Consider the following 21,258-nt stretch of genomic DNA (forward strand, 5'->3'; position numbering starts at 1 on the left):
TTATCCCCCCCCCCCCCCCTCTTTCACTCCAGTTTCCTGCTGCCTTCGGACCAGATTGATCCAAGGAGCAGATTTTCCTTCAGGGGGAAAAAAATCCTTTCTCATTAAAGAGACCTGCTTTTCATGTAACTTTCTCTTTAAAAATAAATAAATGGTGGCCCTGCTTTGGGCTTGATGCTATATAGGGAGTGATGCTCCTTTGGTTAAATTTAGCCCTGCTAATTGCTCCCTCCATAGATGTCTGCTTCTCTCCCACCCAGTTCACTGAGGCAGTGCTCGCCCGATCTGGATCACAACGGTCTCAAAGAGGAAGTTGACCCAGTGAGTCTCCTTCTAAGGGGCTGCCCCTCTCTGACCCCGATTCTGGAGACAGGACTCTCCAGAGGGGGCAGAGGCCCCTGGCTGTCTAGTTTGGCTATGAAAGAGTCCCAGAAAACAAGTTGAAAGGGCGCAGACGCCCATTTCCACCTATGGCAGGGGTGTCCAAACTTGAGAACTTTAAGACTTGTGGACTTCAACTCCCCAGAATGGCTGGCTGGGGAATTCTGGGAATTGAAGTCCACAAGTCTTAAAGTTCTCAAGTTTGGACACCCCTGACCTATGGCTTCCCTAAGCTCCATCCGAGGGAAAGGCTCCGTATTTCATGGAACTGGGCCAGGGGCTTAAAAGGATCAGTGCCTGGAACAAAAGGGCCACCTTTTTGTCCTTCCTAATGGGGCAGTTTCTGCTGTGCTTTTCGTTCTCCCGAAGGAATGAGAACAACGGATGGTCTCTCGTCAATCACACCAAGTCCTCCTGGATTCTGTGGCCCAATTAAGAGTTTCTAAAATTTCACTCTGGACAAAACACACCAAAACCTGCCAGGGCTGTAAATTGCCCCTCAGACGTAAGAGGAACAAAAATCCCTGCTTTACTTACGTAGCCAGTTTAATAGTTCTGCCTATCAAGCATTAGGTTGTAAGGCTCACGTTTCAAAGCAATAATGTAAAACCTCATGGCAAATAATAAAAAAAGAGATTTAAATCTCGATTAAGGCAGTTTATGAATTCTTAAATAACATAAAATTCTACCCCTCGGCTCTAAAGCTCCATCAACCATAAACGGTTCACAATATACAGTATAGGAAAAGTCAAGATAATTTCCCTTAGCCGAGAGTTCCAGGGACCACAACTGGAGCCTCTGGCAAATGCAACCACGAACGGACCTTTTTCAAGTTCACACGTCAGCGGGGATCCATTCTTGAGCTTCCTGTTTGAAGCCCACCCGCCCAGATTTTTCTCTCCAACAGTTGAGGGGATTAATATTAGCTTTATTGCCGTCCTTACACCGTTTGACACGCTGCCTTAATAGCATGGCGTGCTATTATGATATGTGGTGGACGTGCGAGGGCGCAAAAAAATATTGGGAGAAAAATGGAAGATCGGCTTGAAGAGATTACTGCATATCAAATAGAACTAAAACCAGAACTATTTTTATTAGGAATAATTAAGGGGAAGTATGAGAAGAAAATCAAATATCTAATTCTACATATAACCAAGAATAAGCAAGAATCTCATATGCACAGAATTGGAAAAACAAACATACACCAACAGAAGACAATGTGATAAAAAATTTTTTTGGGGGGGAATGTGCCAAAATGGGACAGGCTCACAAAAGAGCTAAAAGACAAAGAGGATGGGGCTTATGATAAAATTGGCTAGAAGAGAGAGGGGAAAAACAGGATAGTAACAAAGAGAAGAAGAAAGATCAAGAAACTGCACAACAAATATGAAACCGCAGAATTGGTTGGGCTCGTTGGGTTGAGCTTGCTTGAATGAACGATCCCTGCAGGCTGAGGCCTTTGGGGCTGTCTCCACACAGAAGAACATGAAAGTAGGACATTGGGGGAAACGAATGGAAATTTGTAAGAATTTTGCTTCCCCATCTCTGGACCTTTTCTGAGGCTGGAGGACTTCAATGGCTTCCGCAAGAGCATCACGTGCAGCCATTTGAGGGAATAATGCTTCCATCATTATTTGCAGGGCTTCAAACGGGTGCCCCGCCTCCTGGCTCTCTTCCTGGAGACTCCGGGGAAGGTCTGGACCCCCAGAGAACCCCCAGAGAAAGTGAAGCTCGCTTGCTACCCAAACGCCTTGAAGCAGATGGGCTCCCCGCGCAGCCTTTGGATGCAGCCCTTGAACTCTGGGGATGCATTTGGTAAAAGCCAGAATGGCATCACGAGGTTCGTGACCTCGTTGGGCAGCAGATCATGTGCCTCCCCAAGGACGCTGGTCTCCTGAGCTGAGACAGCCACACGCCAGGAGGTTTTGTCCTACAGGGCCCCCAGCAGCTGAGACGGCCACAGCGTGTTTACCCAGATGAGCAAATATGGTACTGCTAGCCTAGAAGGGGGCAGAGTTAAATGCAAGTTATTCGCCGGGCTACGGGAATCCAGATTAGCCTCTGTGAGTTAATGAGCTGCAATTAAGAATGTTGGAAACATTCTTTTCCAACAAGAAGGAACCCATCAGAGGAAGAGGCAATGCTCAGAGGGACCACGTCTGTGTGGAAGAACATGGTTGCAACTGGCTGGCTGAGAGGAGTGGACACTTGCCAACCTTCATCCAAGAAGAGGACAAGGGTTTTCCCGTCTTTCCTTCAGAGAAAGACAAGGACAGGAACCCCCTGGAAAGAGGGCCATAAAAACGAGGAACGAACTTGGGAAGATGAATCTGCAAGGCCTGATCTCCGGAAAAACAGGCCCTTCCTTGCCCAGGGAGGCTTACTTGAGGGAAAGGGGCCCATTTACCCTGGGCCTGGGTCCTGCAGCCCCTCAAAGAGTTAGCAGGGAAGAAAGGATGTCATCTTTTCTTTTGGATCTTTAGCCTGCCACGCTTTCTATTATTCCACTATGCCTTTTCTATTGTGGGAAAATGGGATGGGGGATTGTACGGAGTTAGATGAGATGCAGCCATAACAACATTCTTTCTAGAAGGCCAAGGTCATCCTTTGTCTTTGCACCTCTGCACCTGACCAGAACTGGATGGGTGGACCTGCCAGCATGGCAGTGGGAGATTGGACCATGGGATGGGCTTGCAGGTGTGGGGGGCAAGATCTTGAACTTTCAACTGGGCGAGGAAAACCGGGAAGCTTTCAGCTAAGGGTTTTCCCAGATGTGCCAACATGGCTCTCTTCATAAATTGGAACTTTGAGGAATCCTTTGCCTCAAACTCTGATTTAATTTTGGATGCTATCACCCGGACACAGGAAGCCTCTTGGAAGAGACTGGGTGTGAGGAGGGGGGGGGGGAGCTCATGTCCTTTCCAAGCCTCCATCAGCCACAGGACGCAAACCTTGAACTATCCCACAGACAGCTCTGGAGGAAAGCGGAGGGTGATGGACTTGGGCAGAGGGGCTGCCTCTCAGCCTCGCCAACAATTCAGCAAAGACCCCCCCCATCTCCTTAATGGAAGAATCAGCCTCCGTGCCGGAAGCCCTCTCCGCAAAAAAATGGCTGCAAAGGGTGACCCACCATTGCGCCACTTGGCCGATCCACCCTCGCATGTGGAATATGGCAAATTGTTGGAGGCTGCGGGGCAATGAAGCCAAGGCCAACCAGCAGGTCAAAGCCAGCAGATCAAAGCAGGGTGACTCCATCAGCAGAGAAGCCTCTCTTGCACCCCCAAACCCAAGAGACCAGGGGGGGTGAGTAGGCGTGTGACTCAAGGGCCACCAATGTTTCTCAGAGACATCGTAAGGGAAGAGAAACTCCAAATGCATCTCCTCCAGATGCCAATTTTGCTCAACAGCTGCCCAAGGGTGCAGGTGCCTTAGGAAGGGGGGGGGGCAGGAGGGCTGCCTGGCCATCTCCCCCCTTGGCTTTGCAAGGGCGCGGCCGGCTGTCTTCCCCGCGCAACCTGCAGAAGGGCCAGGTTCTCCCTTGTGAACAGCCCAGGCAAGCAGAAGCGGAGGTGATGGGGGGGCACCTGCACCCCCTTTCAGCAGCAATTCGGAGACCCGGTCTCAGGAAAGAGGAAGAGCTGAACCCCTGCCCTCCCCCCGCCCCCTCTCCCCCCTCTGAAAAACCGAGAGGCGTTCTGGAAAGTATGCTCTGTGTATTTCTTTTTTCAGGACATCTGTGATACAGGGTTCATCTGGTATAAATAAAGTATAAAATCTTACAAGTTGTTTTTTTTTGTCATTATTTTAACAAAAATACTAAAAACTTATTAAAAGCTGAAATCAAAGTGGGTCGGGAGACTCTAGCAATCACACGGGATTCGGAAACACTGGTAGAAAGTGGAGATTAAAAACACTCATTTGGCGTGATGAAAACACTCCTGGCCGAGGTTGGGGGGGGTGTCGCTGCTGCACAGCCAGACCCCCGGGAGGGGAGGGAGCTGTTCCCCCACCAGCCCCGAAGAACGGCTCTTCCAGATCCTCCGCGAAGCCGCTGCTTCTCTCGTGAGGCTCAATACCGTCCGAAGGGATTGCTGCTCTGTTGGGGCTGCGTATCTGTGGGGGCCCAAAGATGGAGTTAGGGGCTGGGGAGGGGGAATGTCGGTAGTTGGGGGCAGAAGCTGGCTGGGTTTGGGAGGAGGAGACGCCCCTGTCCAGGAGGTGCCCATTCCATGACTCTGGCAGGACATGGCTTGCCAGCATCCCCTGCCCGGGAGAAGTTCTCGAGCACCCCTCTGCCCTGCCTCCCTGCACCCCCATCTAGCCAAACAAGCGGGTGGGGCTCCTGCCTGCCCATGGATGGTCTGGGCCCATGGAAAGGGGGCTCCTGGGGGAGAAAGGGATGGGGACAAACCGCCCTGGGAGTGACCCCTTTCTCCCCAGGCTCACAATCCCCATAGCCTCAGTCTCTTCTACGAAGCGGCTGCAACCTCTCTCAAGAGACCAAAGCCAGCACGGGGGGGCTGGGGGGGGGGGAATTCCCTCCCCCTACAATCCAGCCTTTTTTGCCCAGGGAGTAGGAGGCCAACTCCACATGCCAGGTGCCCAAGCGTGCCCTGCCTGGGAGGCCTCCTCCTCAGGGGCTGCTCTGAGGCCTCTGCAAAGCCCCACAGTTGAAGGGCGCAGGGAGGGCCTCTGCTCCTCCAGCCTGCGGCCTTCGCCCGGCTCAGGTGGTCCCTCCCACCAGGTGCATGTTTGACACCCGGTGCTTCTCCTGGATCTCATCATCAGTGGCACAGCGGACATGCAGTCTAACAAGTGAGCCTTTCCTTCCCCTGAGTGTCCCCTGGGTTCCCCCTCCCATGGAGCCCCCTCCCTCGCCTTCAGGACCACCTCTTCAGAAAGGTAAGAGGGGGAGCCCCCCCGAGAGCCCCTCTCCCTTCTTCCCCTCCCTGGCCCTTACTGGAGAGCTGCTGCTGGAGCTGCCGGACCAAGGCGGCCGTTTGCTGCTGCTGCTGCGTCTGTTGGAGGCCTTGCCGCTGGAACTGCACGGGGGGGGGAGGGTGTGTCACGGAGGGTGCGAGAGGGGAGGGGGCCAGGGGTGGGGAATCCCCCCTCCCCTATGGAGAGAAACTCCCCCCCCCCTTCTTACCAGGGGTTGCTGAGGAGTCAGGCCCTGCATCCCCAGTCCCGGCGGCTGTCCCTGGGCTTGGGGCTGTGGGACGGGGGGCACGGGGGGCGGCTGCTGGGGGGGCGGCTGCTGCTGCTGCTGCTGCGGAGGCTGCTGCGGCTGCGGAGGGGGCTGTTGCTGCTGCTGCTGCTGCTGCTGCTGCTGTGAAAAAGGAGGAGGCCGGAGGGCGACCCTTAGCCAGGAACCCCTGGGAAGACGGAGGGCGAGTGGCCTCCTTCAGAGCAGGAGCCGTTGAGGCACCTCCCCTCTTTTAGACCCCTCCCCTTTTGACCCAGGCCTCGCCCCATCCTCAGCCCCACGGAGGGAGAGCAGAGGCGCCTGGGGGCTCCCTGCCTGCTCACCCGGAGTAGCTGCTGCTGCTGCTGTTGCTGTTGCTGCCTCAGGTATTGCTGCTGTTGCTGCTGTTGCTGCTGCTGCTGCTGCTGGTCGGGCAGAAGCTGGCTGGGCCGGACCCCCGTGGGGACCCCTTGCGTGCTCAGGTGGTTGATGCCGCCCATCATGCCCGGCTGCTGCATCGGCTGGTGGGGGAACCTGGAGCGCAGGACGGGCAGAAAGGGGGCATCAGAGAGCAGACATTAGCGGCCGTTTGGGCAGAGACCCCGGGTGGGGGCCGATGCCGTCCCTGCAGCCCCTTTCCTTCCCTCCCCCTGCCCGCGTACCTCTGTGCGGCGTTGAGGGCGTGCCCGTAGGCAGGGGCCTGCTGGTGGACGTATCCGCTGGGCCTCTGCATGGACCGGACGGCGTCGACGAAGGCGGGGTTGGCGCTGGGGTGGTTGTTCTGATAGGTCTGGCCGGAATACGTGGAGGGGACCATGGCGCTGGCCTGGGAGGGGTGCTGCTGGAGGCTGAGGTGGGGCACCCCGTAGGGGGTGTAGCCCTGCAGGGGGAGGAAGGGACAGGTGAGTTACTGCCCAACCGCTTCACACAGAAAAGCGGCCGCTGTCTGGTGCTCCCGCCAAACAGAGACCAGGCTCAGCCCACCCCCAAGCTGAGGACTGGAGCTTCCTTCCCAGTTGCCCACCCCAAAAGCCCCTCAAGGGCAGGAGAGTTTCCTGGAAGGCAGCCAAGGGCTCACCTGAGCTGGCTGCCCGGTTCCGTAAGCTGGAGTAGGAGGCATCTGGCGCACCGGCGGCTGCCCCAGGATCCCCTGGCCTTGCTGGGGAGGCAAGAGGGAGGCATGGCAAGGGCAGCTGGGGCACAGCTGGTGCCTGCAGGGGGGCAAGGACCCTCGCCAGCTCTGAGACGTTTCCCTCTGGCCACAAATGCTCTCCCCAATGACTAACCGAGAAGCAGAACAACGGACTCCATTCTGCTCTCACTCCCCCTTCTGGAAGACCGGGTGTGTGTGCCCCAATAACTCCGCCCCCTAGGGGCTGTGGGGACCCATACTGTGCAATCCCCACCACCTGGGGGTCTTACCAGTTTGGCCTGCAGTTGCTGGCGCAGGAGCTGCCCCCCGGGCACAGGAGGCGGCGGCTGCTGTTGTCTGTAGACGGCTGACTTATAGGAAGGGTCCATTCCCAGCATGCCCATGCCGGTTGGCAAGACCCCCGCGTAGGGGAGCCGGTTGGGCACCAGCTTGCCGATGGGCATGCGCACCGGCCGGTACGACGTGTCCAACCGAGGGCCGCCTGCAAGGAGAAGCAGCAGCCGGTCTTTGAAGGGCACCTCCAGGTGGAAGAGGGGTTAGGGTGAGGGGCCCCAGGCAGCGCCCTAAGCCCCGAGGGACGATGGGGGCAGCCTGGCAGGAAACCCGTCTGCTCTCCCGGGGAAGCAGCCACAATCCAGACTCAGGGAGAGAGCTAAGAGGTCCCACCCTAAAAGAGATGCCGGACTCTGACCTGCGGGGAGGGGCTGGTTCTGGGCATAGAGGCCCACCGGAGGCTGCCCGTAGGCCAGGCGAGACATGGAGTTCCCCGGCTGGTGATGCAGGAGGTCGGTGGGGATGCCGGCACCATAGGAGACGCCCCGGACCGCGTTCATCGGGTATTCCTGCGGGGGGAGGGGGTGGCAAAGGCTGTGAGAAGGCCAGGCAGGCAGAGGGAGGGGCTGGGCAGGTATGGTAGGGGTAGAGCAGGGCAGACTCACCTCGTTCTTGCTGGCCGGCTGGGCCCGTTTCTTGCTCTTGTTCTTATTCTTGTTCTTGGGTTCGGCCGCAGAGCTGCCAGTGCTGGCACTGGCCTTCTCCACCTTGGCCGGCTCGACCACCTTCTTCTCCGGCTCCAGGGCCACTGGGGTGGGGGGCTCCTCCTCCTCGGGAGGCAGAGGCAGAGGCTCCAGGTAGTAGCTGCGGGGCTTGGGCTTCAGGTGGGTGTGATAGAGGAGCAGCCGCTGCTGCTCTTCAAAGCGGGAGACCTTGCGGTCCACCCGCACCGTCCCGAACCAGCCCCAGGAGAGCGGGGCGGAGTGCTTCAGGCCCTCGAAGAGGTCCCAGGGGGAGATCTTCTGCTTGGTGGAGACCTGCAGGCCCTGGGAGGAGGAGGGGAGAGGAAGGACAGCCATGGCAACTTCGGGGTGGACTCCGGGGGCTGCCCCCTCCCCATTCTGAAACCTGCCAGTCCCCTCCCCTCCCGCCCGTCAGGAGGTCCAGAGAGCCACTTGCCTCCTTCTTGAAGATGGAGTCGAAGCCGGCAATCTTGTTGCCTTTGGTGTCGATGAGGGAGCCCTGCGGCTCGCAGGTGATGACGTCCCGTGTCTGTTTGGGCAGCGGAAGCAACTGCCGCACCTTCTCCAGGCTCTCCGATTGCCGGTCGCCCAGCTCCTTCTGCAGAGGAGGAAGCCGTTTCAGGGGGAGCCGAGCCACACCCGACATCCCGCCCTTCATCTCGGGGCTCTGCACAGGGGCCCTGGGCTGGCTCCCTCCGGTCCCCGGGACCCAAGAGCTTGACCCGGGAGAAAAGCAGAAGTCGAGCAAGACCCAGGGTAACCCTTCCCTCCCGGGGGCATGGGGTGGGGCTCTGCTTTACCCGCAGCTTCTTGACGAGGTTCATGTACGCCCGCTTGTTCTCCTCCATGCTGCCTTGGGAGATGCTGGACATGTCGGCGGCCAGCGTGCCGTTGATCAACACACTCAACATGTCCAGGACGGTGGTGAAGAGCTCACTGGAAGATCAGGGCCGGAGGGGAAGGGCGGTCAGTGAAGCCCCGTTGGCCCCGCCAGGCTTTGTGCAGGGAGGGAGGGCTGCCAATTCACATGGCCCCTGCCCCGCTCTGCACAGGGATGGGGCTCTTTACGTTAGGGGCAGTGCTGGGTTGCAGACGGTACGCCCCGGTATGGCCGTACCGGAGCCTGCCTAGAGCACCGGATACTGTTCCGGTACGGTGCTCCAGAGGGCCCACTCGTCCGCCCATGCTCCTTACTGGTCTTTTAAGTCTTCGGCGCTTCCGCGGACAATGCGTACAACACCTGCGCGATGCTCCGCTGGGCAGCTGGAGCGTCGCGGAGGCTTGCGGAGGCACTAAGACACATGCGCGCGCTGCCGGTTGGAACGGGATCTGGAACCCACTGCTGGCTGGGGGGCACTTCTAGGGTGCAGGAACCCTGTGCCCCAACCGAGCTGCTGAGGGGCCGGGGGGGCGACGACACCCGGGGGAAGGGAAGGCTCACTTGTTAGACTGCATGTCCACCGTGCCACTGCTGATGATGTCCAGGAGAAGCACCGCCCACTCCGTGGTCTGCTGGGTGCTGCGCTGCACCGTGTCAAACATGCCCCCCACCTGTCGGGAAGGACCATGTGAGCTCCCTGCCCACAAGGAGGTCGGGTGGGGGGAAGCAGAGAAAGCAAAGTGGGGGGGTGTCTTCCCCTGTCCAGGGCAGTCTTCCCCGTACTGGAAGGGGAGGCTCCCTGAAAAGAGTTATTCTGTGGGAGGGGCGAGGGGAGCAAAGGGAACTCCAGAACTGTCCCCCAAGGTCTGGGGAGCCGGCAGGAGGGAGACCCCGTCTGTGTCCCACAGCTCACCAGATTCAGCCGCAGCTTCAGCGCCTCGTGCATCAGCTGCTTGGCCTTGCAGTCGTCTTGATACTGGTCTTCCCGCCAGTTGGTCACAATCTAAGAGGGCGGTAAGGGGAACAGCCCCCCCTTAGCAGACAGAAGCTGGGAAAAGGAAGTCCTCCCCCAGGAGGAAATGCGGCCAGAGGGCCCCCTTGGGATTCCTCCGCTTACCTGCTGCACCTGGCTGTACAAGGAGGTGAGGAGGCCCTCACGCTGCTCATCCTGGCCCTTCAGGCAGGTGAGCACCAGGGACAGGAAGGGCTGCTGGCTCAGCAGGGTCATGCTGCAGGCAAAGGGCAGAGGCGGTTGGTGCGGGCTGACAGGGGCTTCCCTCCCCCCCCCCGCCCTCCCACCCACCCTCCAGCTCCCTCACCTCTTCTGCTTCTGCCGGTCCCTCTCCTTGCGGGAAGAAGAGCCCAGGTGCTGCCCCTTCTCCAGCTCGTCCCCCGCGGCCTTCAGCACGTAGCCCTGCACGGAGGTCGGGAGCTTGGCGATCAGCGGCGCCACCAGCCACACACCGGATCGTTCCAAGGAGCTGGAAGGGGCGAGGGAGCCCAGGATCAGGCTGGCCTGACAACCCCTCCCCCACAGCCTACAGCCCCCTCCCCTCCTTCCCCCCAGCCCCTGCTGACCTAAGGACAGGCTTGGCTTTGGGGTTGGCAGGCATGAGGTTGGGGCAGCTGCCCAGGCTGACGATGCCGTTGGTCTCGGCCGACTGCTGGAAGACCTCAATGGTGGCCTTGGCGATGTTCTCCAGGAGGGAATTCATCTCCTGCTGCAGAAGGCGGGGTGGGTGGGGGGGTAGGAAGAGTCAAACTTTGAAGCACTGGCAAGAGGACGCCTGGGCAACTCCTGACACCCCCCCCAGCCCCTCCCCGTCCTCCCCCAGGGACCTCAGCCACAAGTCCTCACGTTGCTGGCTGTCTGCTTGATCATGAGCTGCAGTTCGAGGAGCGACTGGCGCATCGTCCACTGGTCCAGGTTCTGCAGGAGAGGCCGATGGACGCATCTGTCAGAGGAGGGCCCTGCTGTGGGGCCAACCCTCCCTCCCGCTGGCTTCTTGCCCTCCTGAAGAGCCCCCCCCCCGTTCCCTGCGCATCGTGAAAACAGCCGGTCCCTCCGTCCACCCCACTGGCGCCTGCAGAGGCTGAGGAGCCCCATCTACCTGGCCAATGCCACCCCCCCCGAGAAACCTGCAAAATGCGCTTGATCCTCTGTCGCTGGGGGTTCTCTCCCTCCTCGTTGTCGAGCAGCCGATGAGGGTAGCAGATCAGCTGCATCAGCCGCTGGGCCTGGGTGCTGCTCAGGACGGGGTCCTGCAGGTCGTTGCTGTCCTCGCACAACGACTTCAGGCAGCGCTCGCCCACCCATTCCTGCGGAGAGGGAGGGAGAGGTGCGTGCCACTGACCCTGGGGGACTCCGGCTCCGCCAGCCAGCCACACCGACCCATCTGCACAAGGCCTTCCGAGGCCCCCCAGGACCACAGGGACGCCTGGGCCTCAACAGGGCTTAGTGCCCGGCCCATCCGAGGAGCTGCACTGCCCATGATGACCCCAGGGTGAGCTCGCTGCAAGGCTGAGGAGGCGTGTCCCCCGTGGGGGCTGTCAGTCTCACCTGCTGACAGATGCTCCTGAGGACGTACTTGGCGTAAACGTCCAAGCTGGCCGTCTCAATAGAAACCATCCGGCCGGCCGGCTTCTTGTCGTCATCCAGGAGATCGTCCACCCCTCCCGGGTGGGAGAAGCCAGAGCCCTTCAGTTCGGCATCCCCTGCAAACAGGAGTGGGACTCGTCCAGTGGCCGGACTCAGCCCCACCAACACTCCCCTCCCCACCCCACCCCTCTTCCCGGCTGTGTCCAAGCACGCACCCAGGACGAAGACAGCCTTCAGCACGGCAAAGACAGCCCCATCCACGATGCGATTCTGGGAAGCAGCCAGCAGGTGCCTGTCGCAGGAGGAGCGGATGCCCACCGAGGGCTTACCTGGGGAGAGCCCGCATTTTCAGCCCTGGACTGACCGACACCCGGAAGGCGCGCCAGTCCATCGTGGGAGAGCCCAGGCCCAAAAGCTTACTGCTATCCTGCTGGCAGGGATTCAGCTGGGGGGTCTTAAAGAGGTGCAGCAAAATTCGGCAGGTCAGGCGGGCCCCGGGCTCCGAGTCCTGTTCGCTGCAGGCTGCAAAGAGAAGGGCAGGGGGAGGGGGGGTCAGTGCTGGGCCCCTCTCTCTCTCCCGGACTCCTTCGGGTGGTGTCCCGGCTGGACGCTCACCTGCGTTGAGGAGAGAGGGAATGGCCGCGCAGCGGATCAGATCCTCCAGCAGCAGACACTGGCGGGCGATGAGGATGGCCACAAAGGTCGCCAGGGAGTCGTGGAAGGACAGGTCGCTCACCTGCAGGTAAGGAGGAAGGCAGCTCGGCTGAGCCCCTGCCCGTAGTACCATCTACCCAAGCACCGCTGGGAGCGAAGAAGCCAAAGGCAGGGAAAAATCAAGGTTACCGCCCACCAACTCCTGGGATGAACCCAGTGACGCCAGGGACCCTGCAGTCAAGCCCTTCAAGCACAGGCAGTCCTCTTTGCCAACGCGTCCTCCTCAGGCGTTATGCCCGCTCAGCAAAACCTCCCTCCCTGTCCCGCCCTTACGTCCACGTTGCAGAGGAGGTCGTTGAAGCCGCATGTCCCGTTGTTGGAAGAGCAGCACAGGGCCTTCAGCACCCCCAGCCACTCGGCGCTCAGCAGCTTGCAGTAGCCGGTCAGCTCCGCACACAGGATGGCGATGTCGTTGACCCTGGGCGGGAGAGCGGGGACCGGTGAGGGCCTGGCTGTCTTTCCAAGGCTCTGAGCCGGCTTCCTTCCTCTGCCCCCTCCCAAGCATCAGCAGGGCCCCCGTGGCACCTCGCCCGGCCTGGCCCTCACCGGTCCGGGTCGTGGTGGCCGACACAGACGTGCATCAGGGCGTTGCAGACGAAGCTGTAGCGGTTGGCCGGGTTGTCTGCCAGGCTCTTGCCCAGGTTGATGTAGGTGAAGTTGTGGGCAGAGGGGTTCTCGATGGTGTCGATCATGAACAAGGGCTCCCACAGCATGTTGGAGTCCGAGGGCTCCACGTTGCAGTAGATGGTGTTCTTCACCTTGGAGCAGAAGTCGCTGCAGGGGAAGCAGGAGGTGAGGCCTGGGCAGCCCCAGCCGGCCCGGGAGGGTCTCCAACACACCCCCTCGGGGGGGAGAGGCACACGGAGGGAGCCAGCAGGCGGCGTAGGGCACTGACCTGAAGAGCTCCCCAAATTTACTCTTGAGGTGGCTGCAGGACGTGTACAGGTCGTAGAGGTAGGCCAGGATGCAGCGCTCAGCCGAAGAGCCATCCGAACGGTTCATGCCATGCTTCACCACCCCACAGAGCCTGGGACGGAGGAGAGAGGCACATGGCAGAAAGCCGGAGAGTGGGGGGGCTGAGCAGGCCCTGCCCCTCACCCCAACGCCCCGAAGGAGCCGATCAATGAGGGGCCTGGCGTGTGCCCAGAGCTCACCCTTCGAAGACCTGGGCCATCTGATCCTGGTTGAGGATAAGGCAGGAGTGGTAATGCCGCAGGACGGCCACAATACAGAGGCACAGGCTGGTGGTGTAGCTGCCCACCAGGTCGGAGGACTTCAGCAGCAACTCGGCCTCCACCACGCTCAGCTCGTTCAGCAGCTAAGCAGCCCGTCAGTATCCGCCGGGGGGAGAAGGGGAGGGAAGATGGACAGATCAGCTGGCAGACACCCTCCAGCCCCACTTGGGCTGGGAAGGCTCCAGGGGCGGCTCGGAGGAAAGGCTGCATCTGGGGGGGAGGCGAGCACGACGCTCAGCATCCAAGTCGCCAAGGGAAACCGCAGCCGGCTCACGCTCTGAAGTTTGGGCCAAGCACTTCGTCAAGGCTCCCCTGCCCCTCACGGCCAAAGAAGCGGAAAGGGCAAGTGGTGTGTGTGCCCCTTCCTTGCACACCTGCAGCTGCCTGCTGCTTGTGCCCTTCTGGGCTTGGAGGCTCGGAGGGCCGTGGGGTGAGCCTTTCAGCCCAGCGCTGGACTTCCAACGGGACCTCGCAGCCCATCTCGGCCGGAGACAAACTCTCCCCGTCTCCCGAGCAATCCCAGGGCGGGACCCTCGCGCTTGCCAAGGGGGTGGGGGCCTCAGCCCTGCCCTGCCCACCCACCTGGATGGCAAAGTCGATGAGCCCGCTGATGTTGAGCGAATACTCCATCAGGTCGAAGATGAACTGGATGTGCTGCACCAGAGGCAGGTGGTAAGACATCCCTAAGGCAAAGCTGGTGATTTGCTCCAAGACGTTGCGAGAAACCTGGGGAAGGAGAGGGAGAAGGAAGCGTGGTGCCCGGCAGTGCCCCCACTCCCCTGGGGTCCCCTCTCTCTCACACACACACACACATAGCTGCTCCCTCTCAGCCCCCGACCTGGACGGAGGAAGGTACCTGAGAGGTGACGAGATGCTGGTCGAAGTGAGAAAGATGCTGGAACTTGGCAAAGATGTCCTCTGCGGTTGGGAAAGCCTCTGGCTTGTTCCTCTTCCTCTTCTGCCCTTCCTCTCCCCCTGCCCAAGGGAGACAGGGGGTGATGACCTCTGCGGGTCCCAGCGGCTCCCTCCCACCCCGCCCTTTGGCCCGAGTAGCCCTGCCAACCTGTCTCCGCCGTGCTTTTCCTGTTGAGCACCTTCAAGATATCCTTGCTGATTCTTTTGATGGTGTGCCGGGCTTCGTCGCGCTGCTTCCCGACTCCAAAAAGGACCACCAGACGCTGGTTGCACTCGTGGCTGCTCGACTCCTCCTGGGAAGGCGGGAAAAGCAGGTCCGGCTGCTGTCCATCCGTTCATGGGGAGACGCTCCAGCCAGCCCCACCCAGAGGTCCTTCTATTTGGAGGGGAGGCACCCCACACTTCCTGGAGGAGGAGGAGGGCTACCCCGGGCCCCTGCCCTCCCTGCATGCCCAGCACACGGCATCCTTCCCCACTGCCAGCTGCCCAGCTCCCCACCTCTCACCTGGGGAATGGGGAAATGTGTGCAGTACTGGATGTGCCGAGGCTGCTCATAGAGGGCAGCCAACGTCCCATCTGCCCCTCGGTCCCTCTCAGAGTCCAGTTTCTCTGGGGAGGGGCTGGCTTTGGACCCACAGTGCATGGAAGGAGAGAACATCTGGAGGGAGGGAAAAGGCAGAGCGGTGAGTGGACTCGGTATCTTAGCAAGGGAGACTCTGTCGTCCCCCCACAAGGCAGCCCCCCAGCAAGCTGGCAGGAGCACCCTCCACCAGGAGCACCCTCCACCGAGAGCTTCTGCCTCTCTCTGCATGGCTTCCACCTCCCCTTGAAGGCCCCCCAGGCAGAGGAGGCTGCCTGGTCTCCTTTTCCCCCAGGCAAGGCACTGGAGGGCCTCTGAAAGGCGGTAGCTCTCTTGGGCAGGAGGCAGTCCACTCTGCCAGGGACGGAAGGAGGGAACTTAAGGCAGCCTCTGCCACTGGCACTGTGGGCTCCCCAAAGGCCAGCCAGGTGGCCCCGCCAGGCGCTACCGAGAAATCGGTCTTCTCCATGTCGTCGAAGATGGCGTTGGAACTGTGGTCAATGTCCATGTGACACTCTGAGAGGCTGGCATCCTGGCAGGGAGAAGGGACGAGGCACCCCCTTCAATACCCTGAAGCTGAAGCTGCCCGGCCCCCTCTCTCCCCGCCCTCCACCCCGATCAGAAGGAGGAGGAGGGGGGGCTCCCATCTCAAACCTCCAGCTTGATGCCGTGGCCGCCCTCCCGCTCCTTCCGGTCGTGGTGCTCCTCCGCCGCGTCGTCGAAGGGGGAGGCGGGACGGGGCCCGTGGTCGATAGCCAAGTCGCCCCGCGAGATCAGGGCGCACATGTACATGTTGGGCGAGAAGACGTCGTGGCGGATCAGCTCGCAGAAGAGCAGCACCAGGTTGAAGAACTCGGCCCGCTCGTCCTCGCTGCTGGGGTCAGCTGCCAGGGAGGGAGGGAGGGAGGAAGGGATGAGGGTCCAGGCAGCTTCTGCCTGCCCAGCCGTCCCCGGCCTGATCCCCTCTCTGCCCCTCAAGCGGGACAGCCGGCTGGGCACGCGGAGGAGCCGGGGGAGGGGGCTTGCTCCGTACTTAGCATGGGGGCCTGGGTGTCCAGGAACTGCATGAGCACCTCTTGGAAAACTGGGGCGCTCATGGCCGACAGGGAACCCGAGGAGATGGATCCTTTTTCGTCCACCACTTCTGAGTCGCCGCAGCGCTGAACACAAGCAGAAGAGAAGGTGGTGAGCCCCACGCCTGCCCCCTGGGCCCTCCCCCCTTGAACCCACGTTTGGCCCCCTGCAGCAGAGCTCCTGCTGGAACAAACCCCTCCCTGGTGGGACTATTTCCGTGGCTTCTCCTCCTGCAGGGACTCCCAGACAAGGGAGCCTGTCGTGACCCCCACCCTCTTTTCTAGGACAACCCTCGTTTTCAACACACACCCCACCCCCGGTCTCTGGCTTTTAGAGAACTGTCACCGCTGAATATTTCACAGGCTTTATTATCCTATTTCAAACGTTTTTCATGGTTTTGGGTGGTTTTAAGGCCCTGCAGAAGAATTTACACTGGATGCAGTATCGATTTGTGTTTGCAGAATGTTCAAATGAACTTCGTGGAGCACAAAGCTTTTGGGGATGAAAGCAGACATTTATTGAGGCACTTTGGGATCAAAAAGCCTTGACCACAAATGCCCAGTTTTATCCTCAAAAGTGTTCTGACCTGGCCAGAAACGTCCGGCCTTATCCACGGCCACCGGGGTGATCCCACAATCCCGGGACATCCCGGAAGAGGAAGCCCAACGGACATTCCCCCTTTTAAAGGAAATATCCTCCCCGCCCTCCTGGCCTGCTCAGAGAGGCTGCCGTTGCCCATCTCCACGGAGACCCCCACGCTGGGCTCACCTCGGCCTCTATCTCAGATTGCCGCTTCTCCAGCAGCTTTGCCACCACCATGGCTCGGTGCCGTCCTGACCGCTTGTGGCTCACGGCCCACTCGCAGAGCAGAGCGACCACGGCGTCGTCATCGGGGGAGATCTGCCAGGGAAGAAGTGGGGTGATCTGCCGGAAGGGCCTTCTCCCCGGCCTTCAGGCAGGCTCCGAGGAAGCTCTCAGGGACGCTGCTTCCTTGTGAGCGCTGCACGTAGGGGGGATGACTGTCAGCTAAAGAGCTGGAACCGCTTCCTCCAGCCTCCTCACCCCCAAGAGACGAAGCCGCCTGCACCCGGCCACTTCCCCCTGGTTTAGCCTTCACTCAGCAGCCGCAATTCAGGAACAGAGACTCGGAGGAGCAAGGAGGTTCCCTCCACCACCACGGGGAGAGCTCTCCTCCGCTGTGAATCCAACTGGCCCATTTAAAATGATTTCAGCCTTGACCGCTTCCTGGCAACGCCAATTCCAACCTGTCTACCCTGAATCGAATGCCTCCACTGGGCACCAGGGGCCTCCTCTGGCCATGCCCTCTTCCTGCTAGCCCCTCTTTGCCCATGGCTGAACCCAGGCAGAAAAGACCCTTCCCCCACCTCGTGGCTGTCCTTGCTCGGCCCTCCCCCGAATATCCTGTTGTACAGAGAATCCAGCGAGTTGCTGAAGTCCGAGCGCTCGAAACTGTGGCTGTCGAGGACTTCTAAAGTGTGGAGCACCCGGCTGATGGTGAATCCTGGAAGAGAAAGGGGGAAATCCAAGGCAGAGAGCCCCACTGCCCAGAGCTGTCCAGCTGCCCAGGCACAGGTGCAGGTGCAGGGAGTAGGGCAGGGGCTACCTGCGGTGGCTTCCTGGCATTTGTCGAAGGACCAGCGCACTTCCACGGCCTGCCCACGCTCCTTGATCTGCTGCTCTGTCTCCCGCAGCCTCGCTCGGACCTGGCAAGGAAAGAGCATCAGAGGAAGAGCCTGGGACCTGCCAGGGTCCTGAGCCAGCCTGGGAAACGGGGAGGGAGCAAGCCTGGCACAGCCCTTCCCACAGCCCCAGGCCAGGAGATGGGCTGCTGCTCACCTGCTGTATGAAGCTGGCGTTGACCCCGGGCATGGGCAGGTTTGAGGGGGCAATGGGCAGGTGGTCGAGGGGAGAGCCCGTCTTGATTCTGCTGTCAGTGAGGGAGTAGTGCCAGACAAGGGCGCTGGGGCAACACAGGACAATACTCTGCAGGGAGAGGAGGAGGGAGGAGGTTGAGTTCTCGAGGCCATGGGGCACTTTTGTGTCCAGCGCTCAGCCGGTCAGCCATTTCCATGGTACTCTTCTCATCCCACAAGCCAAATGCTCCCTGTGTCTCCGCACACCCCCCACCCCTCCCGGGCTCCTCTGTGTCTCCTCTGGGATTCTAAGGGCAGCTCCTGTCCTCCGCAGTGGGCAGTTCTGAATGTAGCCCCCCTCCCCAGGCTTCCTAGCTGCCCTCCTCCGGCTGCCATGAGCCAGCCAAGGAAATTCTCCCTGGGCTCCTTCTGAAGGCCTTTCCCTTCTGGCCTTCCCCCACCCACCCCACCCCAGCCCTGCGGGACCCCCGCCATCAGAGCGCTTGCCTGCAGGATGCAGCTGAGTCCGAAGACAACGGGGCGATGCTGGGGGCACAACAGCAGGTCGCTGAAAGGGCTGGCGGAGGAGTTTCCCGCAGCCGGCTGGGGAGTCGGGGTGGAGGGGAGCGCAGGGGCCGCCTGAGAGGGAAGGTGGTGAGCTGGATGCCCACCGCTGGCGTCCAGCAGAATGGCAAGGCGGCGGGTGCAGAAGTAGGCCAGGCGCCTGGACAGGTAGGCTGACTGCACAAACTCACTGGAATACTGCGGGGGAGAAAAAAGGCATCCGCTCAGCCCAAAAGCCCACTCCTCTCTGGGGCATCACAACCCACCGGGCCCCAGCAGACCCAGCGCACCAGCTTCCATACGCCACTGCAGTGACGTCAGCTGCCCATCCAGCTAAAGCCCTCCCTTCCGTACAGTTCCACTCCTGCTTTCCCAGCCCTGGAGTTTCCACCAGGACCCTCTCCTGAGTTTGCCAGGGGAGGGGGGCTGACCTGCAGGAGCAGCGGCAGGAGCAGCTTCAGGAGTTCGTCTTCGCCCGGCCGAATCTTCTCAAAGCACTCCAGCACCCAGGTGAGAAACTCGTGGCGGTCCAGCATCCCGTCCTGGGAGGAGCAGGCAGAGGCACACTGAGAAGGCCGGGGGCTGTGGGTATGGGGGCTCAGCTCGCCCGTCTTCCACCCACTTCCCCGCCAAGGGGACCCCACCGGCCAGCCACCTCCCCTCCCTGCTGTCACCTGGAACATAAACATGGCCAGCTTCTCATTGTAGTCCCACTGCTTGACCGAATGCTCCACCTCCTGGGGCATGATGCTGGAGGGCGAGCCGCAGGCTTGTGCCAGCAGCTGCCGGTGGAAGTCGGCGATCTTCTGCAGCTGCTCCCACAGAAACTTGGTGATGATCTGTGTCCACTCTAGAAAGGGAGGGCAGCCGTCAGAGGCAGGGACGGAGACGGGCCTGCTGTGAGACTCAACGTGTAGAGGAGGCACGGGAGACCAGGAATAGCAAGGGGGGGAGGGGGGGGAGAAAGCCAGACTGTCCTGGTGATTAGGGAGAGCAGCAGAAACGGCTGCCATGGGAGGAGGCTGAGAGAGGCCCGTTTGGAGGCCAGAGCAGCAGCCCTTACCGCTGAAGGGGTCAATGACATGCCGCTTCTTCACCTTCGTTTCCGTAATGGCAGCGTAATAGGCACAGGTCATCTTGATCAGCCAGGCAGCTCTCATCACGGGCACTGCGTACTTGGCCAGGTAACTAAAGATCTCCTCCTTCTTGCTGAAGATGGGCACCTGCCCGGGAGCAGAGCAGGAGGGGGCCGATTCACAGAGAGTTTGGTCAGAGACCCAGCAAGGAGGGGGGCTGGGAAACCAGGCATGGGGCGGGGGGGGGGGGGACTGCAACCACTACTCTTCCCACAACAGCTTCCCTGTTTCCCTGGCCCCATCTCGTTCCGGGGTCTCCCTCCACAACAGCTGCTCCACGAGAACTCCCACTCATCCCTCCCATCCTGGCCTTCCCTAACTCCCTTCTCCACCCAGGGCTCTGGGCTCTTCGTCCAAGTCCTTGCCAAAGCCATCCGATAGCCATCCATGAGGGTTTACGGATGCTCTGGGTTTCCCCGCCTCAGCCACCCTTCCTCCCTTAATGTGCCCCCCTCTCCATTCTACGGAGCCTTGGCACTGCCGTACCTTTTTAGCCAGGTGGGTGAGGGGTTTGGTTCCAGCCAGATCGTTGAACCAATTGTTAATCGCGCTCTGGGAGCGAGCCGTCACCGGCCAGAAGTTGTCCTTTTGGTTGACCTGCGGTTTCCGACGGCCAGTGTCGGGCAACGTGTTGCAACGCAGCTTTTCGGCAATGATGCTGCTGAAGTTGGAACTGATCTGGAGAAGAGGAAGAGGAGCTTTCAGGCTCCTCCGGCCACAAGGCGCCCCGTGGAGACCCTGGCCTCACGTTCCCTCCAGAGCAACGCCTCGGCTTCATCGATGGAGGCTCCTTCACCTCCGCACCGAGAAGAGGCTCCTCTGCAGAGCGCCCGCCTGACGCCGGTGCCCTCTTCCTCTTTTGGAGAGGCTGCACTTAGTGACGCCGTTCCAGGCCGCACGACGGTGCCAGCATCCCTTCCCCAGCTCATTTTGGCTGCCCGCAGCTTCATCCCCAATCCAAAGACCAGGGGGAATGAGGCAGCCAGCATTTCCCCCCCCCGCCCCTGCTGCAAACTTTCAGCGATGGGGGAGTAACACGGGCAGCCGGGCCCCATCATGGGCTCTGGGGGGGCCACAGCCATCGTCCACTTGGGGGGGGGTCTAGAAGGGAGGCTTCACCTTGGCGGGGTTGAAGTTGACATTCTTGGCGCTGCCGTGCTCATCTCCGGAAACCGCCGGCTGGTTGTTGAAGCCCTGCTTCACGTTGAGCGCCGTCAGTTCGTCCTGGGGGAGGAAGGAAGGCCAGAGGGAGTCAGCCAGGGTCGGTCAGCAGCCCCTTCCCCCCCCCCCCGTCTCCTCCAGACCTCCCTGCAGGGGCAGCCCCTCCCCCCAGGAGACCCCAGCGGACACACGGTGGAGGGACGCGGGGTGGGTGGGTGGGTGGGTGCCGGGTCTTCTCTAGCATCCAGACCCCGGCTGGACACCGGCAGGAGGAGGGTCCCCGGTCAGAGCCGGACTGTCCGGACAGGAGGGAGAGAGTGGGACGGGGGAGGGGGGCTTAGGTGGAGCCTCCATGGCCAAGAGCAGCCGGACCCCCCACGGGCAGACGGGACCCGGGGGGGGGGAGGCGGGGTCCGCGGGCCCCCGAGCGCCACGGCCGCTCCCCCCCCCAGGACCCGCGGCGGCGCCCTTCTACCTCCGGGCCGCGCGGGGGCGCTGCGCCGTCCGCCCTGGCCGCAGGGGGCGCCGTCCCGGCCGGGGGCTCCGGCCCCGCTTACCTCCTTCTGCTTGGGGTCCTGCGGGTAGACGTCGGGCGGGCCCAGGCGCGGCCGCTTGAGAGGCCGGTGCTCGTAGCTCAGCACCCCGAAGGCCGCCATGGCCGGTCAAGAGGAGCTGCCGGCCCGCCCGCCGACCAGACGCAGGCCCGGATACCGGGTCGGCGGCGGCGGCGGAACCAGCCGAGCCGGGCCGACGGTTGCCGGAAAAAGCCGAGCGCGGGGTCGGGGCGGGCG

General features: G+C 61.1%; 1 protein-coding gene across 1 annotated transcript; it reads right to left on the bottom strand.

Moving 5' to 3' along the window:
* Positions 1-4,305: 4,305 nt before the first annotated feature.
* MED12 (mediator complex subunit 12) lies at positions 4,306-21,253 on the bottom strand. The gene is given in 44 exon segments (XM_081963737.1): positions 4,306-4,494; positions 5,342-5,423; positions 5,531-5,710; positions 5,911-6,100; positions 6,229-6,446; positions 6,645-6,725; positions 6,989-7,200; positions 7,411-7,561; positions 7,658-8,038; positions 8,172-8,333; positions 8,536-8,671; positions 9,177-9,286; positions 9,529-9,618; positions 9,733-9,844; positions 9,935-10,096; positions 10,194-10,333; positions 10,474-10,545; positions 10,755-10,934; positions 11,176-11,330; positions 11,430-11,543; positions 11,635-11,736; positions 11,830-11,950; positions 12,202-12,346; positions 12,475-12,702; positions 12,824-12,955; positions 13,083-13,246; positions 13,746-13,889; positions 14,020-14,223; positions 14,225-14,371; positions 14,584-14,736; positions 15,107-15,190; positions 15,313-15,542; positions 15,692-15,818; positions 16,501-16,632; positions 17,118-17,254; positions 17,357-17,456; positions 17,590-17,736; positions 18,114-18,368; positions 18,602-18,712; positions 18,845-19,020; positions 19,234-19,393; positions 19,793-19,984; positions 20,426-20,530; positions 21,025-21,253. Coding segments are annotated over 44 exon segments (6,567 nt in total). The 5' UTR covers positions 21,124-21,253; the 3' UTR covers positions 4,306-4,450.
* Between the last annotated feature and the right edge of the window lie 5 nt (positions 21,254-21,258).

Source organism: Natrix helvetica, assembly GCF_964273705.1.
Source record: "Natrix helvetica genome assembly, chromosome: 11".
Lineage (NCBI taxonomy): Eukaryota > Metazoa > Chordata > Lepidosauria > Squamata > Natricidae > Natrix > Natrix helvetica.